Source organism: Mastigoproctus giganteus, chromosome 7 (assembly GCF_048544385.1).
Source record: "Mastigoproctus giganteus isolate SK-2022 chromosome 7, ASM4854438v1, whole genome shotgun sequence".
Classification (NCBI taxonomy): Eukaryota; Metazoa; Arthropoda; class Arachnida; order Uropygi; family Thelyphonidae; genus Mastigoproctus; species Mastigoproctus giganteus.
This window is the reverse complement of record NC_143581.1, coordinates 158080317-158092394: the sequence shown is the minus strand read 5'-3', so window position 1 is coordinate 158092394 and position 12078 is coordinate 158080317. Positions and strand designations below refer to the sequence as shown.

The 12078-nt window shown below is 38.8% G+C and overlaps 1 protein-coding gene across 1 annotated transcript in view; it reads left to right on the top strand.

Annotated features, from left to right (window-relative positions):
- LOC150083280 (murinoglobulin-1-like) overlaps window positions 1-12078 on the top strand; it is an 892685-nt gene that overhangs the window by 603172 nt on the left and 277435 nt on the right. Inside the window, exon 26 of the mRNA XM_090378459.1 lies at window positions 6059-6243. Coding sequence (XP_090234585.1) covers window positions 6059-6243 — 185 coding nt within the window. The remainder of the gene's footprint in view (window positions 1-6058; window positions 6244-12078) is intronic.

Below are 12078 nucleotides of genomic sequence, written 5' to 3'. Positions count from 1 at the left end.
CGGGAGACAAGGAATGCCTACACCGCCATGATCAGGCAGCACAAGCGTCAGTCCTGGGAGCACCTGGTCTCAACAACGGGTAACTCTGACCCATGGGGCACTGTCTACAAGGTCATCACTAACAAACTTCCCAGAGGTGAGGTGATCCCTTCCACCCGAACTCCCAGGGAGGCACCACTAACACCTGACAAGATTCTGTTCTGAACGTCCTGGATACCATCTTCAAGAAGCTGGGTGACACAATACCCCAGAGCAAATGAAATTCTGTCACGACAATGACAGTTATCACTCGGCACACACTGAGGAACCCTTCACAGAAACAGAATTAGCAAATGCTATAGCCAAACTCAAAAAAATAAAAAGACACCTGGGATAGATATGCTAGAATCCAAAATTGTTAAAAACGTAGCACAGTACACTTTGAACCTCCTGCTTAACCTGTTTAATCACTGCCTCCACAATGGATGCTTTCCTACAGAGTGTAAAACGGCAAGCATAAAGCTAATACTAAAAAACCTGACCGAACAACAAGATCTTCTGGAGTCCTATTACCCTATTGCTCTCCTCTCCATTCTGAGTAAAGTCTTATGAGAAGCTAAGTCTTATGAGAGGCAGAGAATAGATATACAGTCAGTCCTCATATAGCACGATAGTTGTGTTCCTAGAAACTCTCGTGCAATGCAAAATTGTGCAATATAAACAACAGGCCCTATGGGAAAAATAGGGTTAGGTGCCGACCACCCAAGATTGAACACACATTTGTAACCAAAACATTACCAAACACAATAAATAATCGTAAGAAAATACTTACGTATTTTATCACAACTATTACGTAATAAAATATTGCTAATGCTTTTGCTCCTATCGTAAGCAAACTTGTTTTTTTGTTTGATTTTCTATCCAAACAGATAGCCATTCCATCTCTTCCAATTCTCAATTCTTTGTGTCTTAATCTAATGGATTTTAATTACACTTTGAGTTGTTCCTGCTATGAAAGTTGTTTTTATTTTTTCTGCATTCTTTGTAATTCTTGGTGTTGCCTCAATTAGGCCTGTAGCACGTGTAATATCAAATATTCATTTCGCTCAAAGCATTTCACAATTTCATATTTTTTCTCTATCGACAGAGGTGGACTGGCCATAAGCCTTACCGGGAAAATCCCGGTGGCTGGTGTGATTTTGGCCATAAACCATAATATGAAGCCACTATAAATTTTCCCGGGTAAGAATTTTTGATCCAGTCCGCCTCTGTTTATGGATATTGCTTTTCTTTTTCTCTCTGAATCTGCAGTGTCTTCACCAGGACGCTTCCTTTTCACACCTTTTAAGTATTTTACTCATTTTTAGGGAATAAAGCACAATTACAAAACGAGGAGCCACGCTTGATACACATAAAAAGCTGCGCGCGTGTAGCAACTGAATAAACAACACTGTAAAGGCAGAGATACCCTATTAACACCTCACATTTTACTAAAGCACATTTCTAGGGGTTACTACTATAAAACAATAAAAAGAATTTCCAGTTGCATTTCTGCTAGTGGAATCTGTTATAAACTGGTAGTAAACTCGATCTAATTGCATTTGCGATTATACCGATAGCTGGAATTGTGTTGGTTTTTACGTTGTTATGGTGAAATGTGTTTCCCCTTCACCGATATAAAAAACAAATACATTTTCAGAATCTTCTCTTTATTCCTATCATGTTGCGTTCAGTTGGGGTGATTCCGCATTGGACTGCTATTTCTTGTAAACACAAAGGTGAATCGTGCATAAGCGAATTCGGTTCGTGTTATATAAGATATCGTTCCCCTATTTATAAATTGTGTATGCTCGAATTCATATAGTGTAAACGCGTGTTATATGAGGACTGACTGTACACTACAATGCTGCCCGTCTACTTGCCAAAAACCAATTTGGTTTCAGACCAGGCAAATCAACAACAGATGTGCTTTAATACATTGCCGAAGTGGTTCAAAACTGCAATCGCAAGTATCTACTGGTTATATCTGTCGACTTTGCCGGGGCCTTCGACACCCTGTGGTGGCTGAGCGTCCTTTGCAGGCTCAGATGTGCAAATCTCCCTGACAACCTATACAGTGTCATCTCAACTTATCTCACAAACAGAGCTGTCATAGTTCAAGCACCCTTCTGTGCGGTGGGCAAGCAGGTTTACCGGGGCTGTCCACAGGGATCAGTTCTTGGACCCCTGCTCTGGAACTATGTCCTCAGTGAATTTCTAAACATGGACCTTGTTGAAGTGCAGACCCTTGCCTACGCCGATGATCTCACTCTAATCCTCGCCACAGATTCTCGGGCACAACTGGAAATTACAGCAAATCGGGCTCTTACAACCCTCCAGGACTGGGCAAACAAGCACGACCTCACTATATCACCAGCCAAAACGCATTCCATCCTACTCGAGGGACATCTCAATCTCAGGAGACCACCGCAAATTAAAATACAGAGCAGGACCATCAAACTCAACACCCAACTTAAATACCTTGGTATGGTCCTTGACAAGAACCTGGCATGCCTTCCTCACTTAAAATACCTACAACAGAAAATCAGGAACTATGCTGCAATGGTTGCCAGGGTGACCGGTTGGGACTAGGGACTGAAAAAATGTACTCTGGCATTATTTTACAAGGCAGTTTTTATCCCTGCCATCACCTATGTTTCAGGTGTATGGTACCACAAATCATCCACAGTAGTCAACCGACACAAGTGGACACTATCCAATGCTCAATACTTCTCACCATCACACAGGCCTGCAATATTGTCAGTGCATCTGCACTTCAGGTTCTGGTGGGCACCCCTTGACCTGGAGATGGTGCACACCGGAATACTCTTCTCACTTAGCAGAGGGAAACCTGCAACATATCAGGGTTATACCATGGGCCCCCTTGAGCAACTATCGTGCTGAAAAGATACGGCTGACAACCCATCTAAAGCAAATCTGGCAAACAAGGTGGGCTCTATCATAAGTACCTATCACCCAGAAATTCATCCCAGATGCCCATAAAGTCTACCCAAAATCACCTACCTGGTTCTCCCCAGGATTATTCACCACATATCTTTTCACCGGACATGGTGCCATCAGAAGTAAGCTTACTCCTGGGAATAGCAAACAATCCACAATGTACCTGTGTACCCAAGAGACTTGGGGCCACCTGCTACATGACTGTGACCTATACGACAACCTCAGAAGCAACCTCATTATTCGGCTTAAACTCATTCCGAAGAACCAGGAATGCCTTCTCTTAGATGACCAGACCTATCATGCATTCTCCAAGTTTGCACAGGAACGATTCACCAGGCGAAAGACCCTCCCGCCTCTGCCTGATCAAATCTAAAGCAACTCCATACCTTACCTAGGATAAACTGACTAACTGACCCAAAGGCACATTACTGTACTGATGGGTAGGACGGAAGCACAGGGCCAATGGCTTTAGACCCAGTGACCTAAGTGGACTCCGCTGAACCTTTCCGATTGGACTCACTCCATACAGTAGAACTCCCACCAGATGCAGGACCAAACATCATTGACAAATGACTCGACCTGACTTGAAAACAAATTCACTGCACAGGATTCCTCCTATAGACTAAATCCCACCTGATTTTCCCTATCCAAACTTCAACTGGATGGACAACTAAGCATCACCGACAACCTGACTCAATACTATTTCACCGGAGGGGATTCCTCCCATGGACAAACTTCAAACTCAATTCACCTACTAAACTTCAACTGCCAGGGTTCATCAGTTCCACTGTCTGGAATGTGGACTAGGCTCCAAACCAACCATGTCTGACACACGATTGGTAAAACTACACCTCTAGGACGGGACCTAGCTGTCCCAGGAACGACACCACTAGGATTGGACATGCAGATTTCAAGGACGGGATGCAGTCCCAGGAATGAATACTGGCCTGACAAAGCAGCTCCATGCTGCACATACGCCTAATTAGCGATCTGGGCTGGCGCCCTTGCATGGTCCCCTTTTACTCCAAGTTACTCCAAGGGGAAGGTGACATCCCTCCTATCTCCTCCCCATCCCTCTTTTCCTTCTGGCAGGGCATGGACATGCCCCACTGAGTACCTGGATCGTCTTCTCTATCTTCCCCATTTTTCTGTCTTTCCCCCAGTCTTCATTCTCCCTCCCCTACTCTGTCTGTACGCTAGTGTACACCCTACATGTCCAAATTTAATTATGACAAAATTCAACCACACTCACCATAGTTGGCCTTTCCAACTCTAGCATTATCTCCCCTTTATTTTTTTTTTTTTTAACATAGGCTCTAGTTACTGAAATCTCAGAAAACTAGGTGGCAGGGCCTGCCAGAGTAAAAAATTTCAAACTACTGGGTAACTGGTCTGCCTCCACAGGGCGAAGTGTGGACAACATTGGGCCTCAGTAGTGGTCCAGCAACTAAATGGCCAGATGAACAATGATACACCACACCACACATATACAAAATCCATACATTTTTAAATCTCTAGCCTTCCCAGTGAACTGGTAGACCTGCAATGAAAGCAATGCGGAGATGGGGGGAACCCCTGGTGCCATTTGACACTAAACACATTTTACACTCCACTCACTGCCTCCTGTTGTCTTTCATCAAAAGAATGTCAGAATAATTTTGGACAATCTTAATGTCAAAAAAGTTCCAGGTCCTGATGGTTTTTCTCCACTTCTCAAAACCTGTGCTCCTGAGCTTACTCACTCTGTAAAAATCTCAAATTCATCCTACCTTGGAATATTGTTCTGACATCTTGAGTGGTACAACTGAAACCTCTCTGAGGTTTCTACATTTCATTCAAAAAAGGGAAGTTAGGTTAATTAATGACTTATCTCTTTCAAAGACTCTACTCTCTGTTTCATAGATGTTCAGTTTCTGCTGCACGCCTCTTCTATTGTATTTCTGTTTCATGTCTTCTTTGCTCCTCATGAGAATCAGCAGATTTAGTATCAAGGCAACTTCTGGCTTCGTGTAATTTAATTTTTTCTGTACTTCCTTCTTCACTTCTCACTTCACTTACTGTTGCTGTTTCTTGTTCTATCACCATCAATTATCCAGCCTCATCTTCTTCTAGTAATATTCTTATATCCTCAAATTCTTACATTTAATAGCTTTTTCTAAGCACTTACAATTGTACTCTCCTTGACTTGATTTCAATTTGCAGTTGTTGAAAATAACAATATTTAAGTTATAATTTTTAACTAATATTGGTGGCTTCAGTCTTTTCTCCTCTTGTGTTCTGCTCACTGTAGGAATTGTCAAAAAAAAAAAGCCTATCAAACACTCTTCAATTGTTTTGTTTGATACAGATATTTATAGCTGTGTCTCTCCAAGTATGCCACACCCCTCATACCACCTATGATACATATGCACCATGAGGAGGTGTGATATTGGGATATTAGCAAAGACACACTTGATATTTTTCACCATTGCTTGGTAAAATTCCAGTGGAAGGAGTTAATGTTTTCATTTGCATTTAATTTTTCCCCTTGAAATGATTTTACTTCTTTTACAAAGTGATTGAAAAGACATTATAAAAAAAATTTGGAATTTTACAATAAATTCTCATTTAGGATATAATAGCCATTTTGCATAAATAAGATACAAGGCAGTCCAAGAGTCCAAATTAATGAGGATTTACTCAACATTGCATTGCTTTCTTTTCCTTCAAATTTAGATAAAATGGTTATATTAAAATGCAACTTTCTAAACACTAATATTACTTTTGTACTTGTCTGACTTGCTTTCTTTATAGGGAGAAATCAGCTCACAGCAATTAAAGACTTGTGTCTTATATTTTCAATTTCTTGGCAATTTACTTTTTTAAATAATTGTATAAATTATCTTAGTTTTGATAATTTATACTGAATGCAGTTACATTACAGAGTGCTTATCTGAATAGAGAATAAGAAATTAATTCTGAATTTTTTTTTTTTTCCAACCGAAGAAAATAGAAATTCAGTTAAAAAAAAAAAAAAAAGAGTAATTTGAATCTTCTGGAACACTACATAAAATTATGAAATCAAAATATTTTATTCTAGGTAGTATAATGTTCTGGAAAGATGATGATAAAGATACTTCTCATTCAGTCAGTGTAGAAATTGGAAGCTATGCCATTTTAACCATGCTACACTTAGCAGGATCAGAAAATATAGCAAGAGCTATGCCTGTTATTCGATGGATTGCTCAACAGAGAAATTCTCATGGTGGTTTTGTTTCCACTCAGGTATTCTATTTAATAAGCAGTAAAATACAATTTAATTCAATATTAATATACTATTTTCATAATTCTAAAAATAACTGTGTTTTGAAATTTTATTAACTGATGTAAGTAGCAATAGAAATTTTGTTTAGCAGCCTGCAAATTGTATTTTCCCCTGGCAGTTAAAATATTCCACATGCAAAATAGAAATGAATTTTACACACCAATTTACACAAAATGAAGTGCACAGTATTGTGTTCAATGGTATGGTAGCTTTGCATAAGCTCGTCATCACAGTCACTAATGCAAAATGGCATTTGGAGTCTTTCCTAATGTTCTTAGCCATCAAGAAGCAGGTCCAAGCCACAGGAATGTTCAGTATATCAACCAGCTGTAAGAAGCTGTATTGCCTGTGTTCATTGGTATGGTACCTGGGCACAAACTCATTATCACAGTTGGGAATAACTCCAAATGCAGTTTTGCATATGGAGTCATTCCCAATGTTTATGAACTCTTCATACCACCTTCTTCTATTGTGAACAGTAGAAGGTGGTGTGAAGCAGTGAACCACACTACACAATATTTTGTTGTGATGGATTTGTTTGGGTTTTGAGGTTACCTGGAGAATGCTTCCTGTTAGAGTGTCTAATTCAGCATTTCCCAAACTTTTTAGTCACGGAACACTTTTTCATCTCACAATATATTTACGGAACACTTATATTCTTTTGTGGCTATTTGGTTTTTAAATAAAAAACATAATTAATGCTCGAATGCATTTTATTTTTGAAAACAAATTAAAAGAAAAATATACATATATATACCAAAACAACATGAATTGTGATTTTTAAAAAGGAAAAAAATTAATTGTGTTTTAATGGGATTGCTGTTTCTGTGTCTTTGAATCACAAATTCATTTAATATTAGGTATAATGCTGGAAAGTTGAATCCTCATGTCAGGGTCAGCATGAAATCTATTCCTATATTTAGTTTTTGTTGCAGTATAATAGGAAAAGTCAGTCTCACACAAATAAGTTGTAGCAAAAGGAAGTAATATTTGAAATGTACATTTAGCCACATTGTGGTAGTGTTATATTAAGCTACTCCAAAAATTATTTAGTAGAAGTTCCTTAAACTTTTGTTTTAAATTAGAGTCAGAAATTAAATCAATTAGGTTTTCATAATCGTGCATAGTGAAGCGTAGGTTTGGCTGTGATTATAAATGGATTTCAAACTCAAGAATTATCTGTGGTGTTTGGAAAATATTCTAAAGATGGTTGCAAGTCATGTAGGTGTTGTGAAATTGTGCTGGGAACTTCTTCCTGGATTGTAGAATTTATTTCTATCAGAAATTCATGTAACGTGGGGGAAGCAGTCAAACTTATTTAGTTCTACAGAAGATATCCAGAATTCCAGTTTCTTTCTAAAGGATGAAATTTTATCCATTCTAATAAAAATTGTCACATTTTTCCCTTGTAGTGACAGATTGATTTCATTTAATTTTGAATAAATATCTGCAAGATACGCAAGTCTCATTTGCCACAAGAAATTTGTCAAATGGTCAATAAAATTTCGTCCCAAGTTACCAGAAGTGAAGAATACCAGTAGTTCACTAGGAAGTTCAAAAAGTCTCACAAATATTTTGCCTCTGGATAGCCACCTTACTTCAGTGTGTAAAAAAAGTGCTTTATGTTGACTACCCATTTCATCACACAAAATTTTAAATAATGTGGATTGAAGTGGTTGAAATTTGACAAAGTTAATAATTTTTAGTTTCATTCCAGCACAATTTTTAAATATGCTGGTATTTTATTAGCAGCCAGAGCTTGTCTATGTAGAACACAATGACAGTGCTTTGTGGTGCTACATTTAACATTCATGTCAGTTCCTTCATCTTCCCGACCATTGCCTAAGCGCCATGAGTACATACATCAGTACATTTTCCCCAACTAATTTCATGCATTGTGATAAAATTGTTGATTCAGTTGAATATTTCTTCTCCAATGGAGTTGCTTTGTAGATCTTCTTCAATAGTATTATTAAATCTATATCAGACAAATACTAGTAGCACAGCAAGTCCTAAAACATCACTGGATTCATCTTTCTGCAATGAATACTCACTGCAAAATTTCAGTCAACAAGCCAGCTCTTTTTCAACATCATCAGAAAGATCTTTAATACAGCGTACAACAGTATTATTTGATAATTATACTGCATCAATTTTTTGAACAGACTGGTCTATAATATGCATGTTACAATATCTTTCGCGCAAGGCTTGATAAGCGTTTCTCCAAAAGTATGAGCTTCGTCTTTAAGAGCAATACAGTAACTTGATAAGATGCTTCTGTTGCATTTTCGTTGTCTGTTTTAGCAAGTTTCAGCATTGAAAGTTTAGAATTTTTCAGTGAATCTTGATGCCTCTTAAAAAAACTTTTATCTTTGTCTTTGTATTCAGCATGATTGGTTTCCAAATGCCTACAAAGATTATTGGGTGCCAAAGAACTGTTTGCTAATATTGTATTACATACAATGCCATGCATCAGGAGCACCTTTATTTCCAACACATGTAAAGCCGAAATTTAAATAACTGTCATCATACTTTCATTTTGATCTTTTATTAGTTGGTTCTTCTTTTTTCACTTTGGATTTTTTAGGGAACAAAAGGCTGAGATTGTTCATCCTCACTTTGAAGTATGACAATATTGTGTTCATTTTCATTGACCACAGTTGCACTACTAGAAGTACTTACTTCTCGTTCTAAACCACTAATCTACGGTCATTTATTTTAATAATATTATTTCAAAAAAAAAATTTATACAAGAAAGTGAATTTAGTTATGTGTTATGCTTACTAGTTTTCCACACTACTGTAGAACTAATCTTGTAATTGCGAAGACAGTCTGCACTGCACCACCACCACCACCACCACCACTAGTGTGTAAACATGCAAGAACGTGTCAGCGGAAGGCTACTTTGTTTCACCTACCCGAATGATGCATGATATCGGTTCACTTCCCCCTCTCCCTCAACCATGTACTCCAGGCTAAATCGCATACGAATGGCATATTAGATCACTACATTGCTACTTTTTCATAGATATCATTACCTCTACTTATACTTCTTTATGCAAAACCTGCTAAAATAGTGTTTTGTGGTCTATTTGATTATTAGTCTATGCCAGTATATTAATAACTGAAAAAAAAAGTTATGTTAGCATTAGCATTAGCATTAGTAGAGGCATATGATGCAAGAAAGCAAGCTTATTCAGCATCAGCCAAAAAAAAAAAAAAAAAACCCTCTCCCATTTCACCCCTCCGTTCGTTCGAAATACCTGTCCAGTTGAGCTTTAAATTTGTTTAGGCTATCAACTTCAACAACAAGTGATGGAAGTCGGTTCCACCAACCAACCACCCGCTGGCCAAAGGCAAATTTCCGCACATCTATCCGACATCCGTCCTTCCTCAATTTGAATTTATGCCCTCTGAGGTGATTATTCTGAGAAAGATGAAGAATCCCATTGGCATTGAGCATGCTCAAACCATTCAAAGCCTTATACACCTCTATCAGATCACCTCGCCGGTGCCTAGTCTCCAGACTCTGTAATTTGCAAAACTTAAGCCTTTCTTCGTAAGAGCAACCCTTTGTTCCATTTACTAATCTTGTTGCCCTTCTCTGTACCCGTTCCAGCAGCTCTACATCCTTCTTGAAATGAGGCCTCCAGACCTGTATACAGTACTCAAGATGTGGCCTAACCATTGCCTTATACAAGGGAATAATCACCTCCTTATCCCTGCTAGAAAAATTCCTGTATATCATTGACAAGACACCATGAGCTACTCTTGCAGCTCGTCTGCACTGCTCAGAGAACTTCATATCTGCCTGCACAATTACCCCCAGGTCCTTTTCATTCTCCACCACTGTCAGTGTAGTACCGCAGAGTTGATACATTGCTCTGGGGTTACTGTTACCCATATGTAGTACTTTACATTTGTCAATGTTAAACTTCATTTTCCACCTCTCAGCCCATCTGTTCAACCTTTCCAGATCCTGTTGCAGCAGCATAGCGTCAGTAGTGTCCTTAACGACCCTGCCAACCTTTGTATCATCTGCAAACTTAGACATTAAACTTGATATCCCATCATCAATATCATTCATAAACACCGAAAACAACAATGGACCCAACACTGAACCTTGAGGAACTCCACTAATAACATTAGTCCACGTTGAGCAGTGTCCATTGATTACCACTCTCTGTCTTCTGCCACTCAACCATCCCCTTATCCATAGCAGCAATTTGCCTCCAATGCCACACTGCTCCAATTTGTGCAGCAGTCTTCCATGTGCAACAGTATCAAAAGCCTTTCTAAGATCCAAATATATAATATCAAAGTTATTCCCTGCATCCAGTTCTTTTGTGACTACATCATAGTATCCAATCAAATTGGTCAGGCAAGACCTGCCCTTAACAAAACCATGCTGCATCTGAGCTATAACTGAATTCTTGTCTAGATGATCCTGCAGTGCTTCTTTAACTAGTGCCTCCATTAATTTACCTGGAACAGAAGTTAAACTAACAGGTCTATAATTACTTGTGTCAGCCTTTGATCCTCCTTTGTGAATTGGGGTTACATTTGCACATCTCCAGTCTATGGGTACCTCCCCTGAGTCCAAAGAAGCTCTCATAATTATGGCTAGGGGTTTGCATACTTCCTTTGCTGCCTCCTTTAATATAACTGGATAGATCCCATCCACCCCAGGTGCCTTTTTTATGTTTATCCTCAACAATCTCTCCTCCACTTTCCTCTCAGTTATTACAAAATCATCCAGCTCACTGCCAATGTTTACTTTACCTACATCATTCTCCTTCCTGAATAACTCCTCATGCGTGAATGTAGATGCAAAATACTCGTTTAGATTGTTAGCCACCTGAGCAGGATCCTCAACTGTTGAACCATCAATATCCAGTGGACCAATCTGATTCATCCCTTTCCTTCTCGAGTTCAAGTATGTAAAGAACTCCTTTCTGTTTTTCTTTGCATCCTTTGCCAAGGATTTTTCGTAGTCTGCCTTTGCCTGCCTAATCTCCTTTGTGACTTGGTTACAGACCAACTTATATCTATCATAGGCTTCCATGTCACCCATTAATTTGTATGTATCCCATGCATTTTTCTTCTCTGCCACATGTCTCATTAGTCCATCTGACAACCATTTAGGCCTAAACCTTGAACAATATTTCTTAGTTGGTATGTAAAGCCTGGTAGCCTCCAAGATTAGTTCCTTGAATGCTTCCCATTTTGAGTTTGCTGTTGGTAACATCATCAATTGGTCCCACTGTATAGAATTTAAATACTGTCTCAGACCATCATAGTCGCCTTTACGAAAACAAAAACCCTTCCCTTTACCTCTGATGGTAGTTACCTCCTTGAGTAAATCCCACTTCAACACACTGTGATCACTGCTACCTAGTGGTTCATTTATCTGCAGGTTCTTAATGCATGAAGAATCACTACTGATAATCAGATCAAGAGTATTGCTCCCTCTTGTTGCCTCACGAACATGCTGATGTAGAAAACAATCATCCAATAAATCCACAAAAGCCTTGCTAGTGTGCGAGTGACCAACCCACAAATTCCAGTCAATATCTGTGAAATTAAAATCCCCCATTATAAGACTCTCTGATTTACTGGCCCACTCTATTTCCCTGTACAATATATTATTATACTCATCAGAGTCATTAGGCCTATAGCACACTCCTACTCTCAATTTTGATTTCCCTATGCTTATGTCACACCAAACTGACTCGACACTGCCCTGTCCATCGATGTCAACTGGCTTCACTTCCTTTGACTTTATGTGTTTCTTA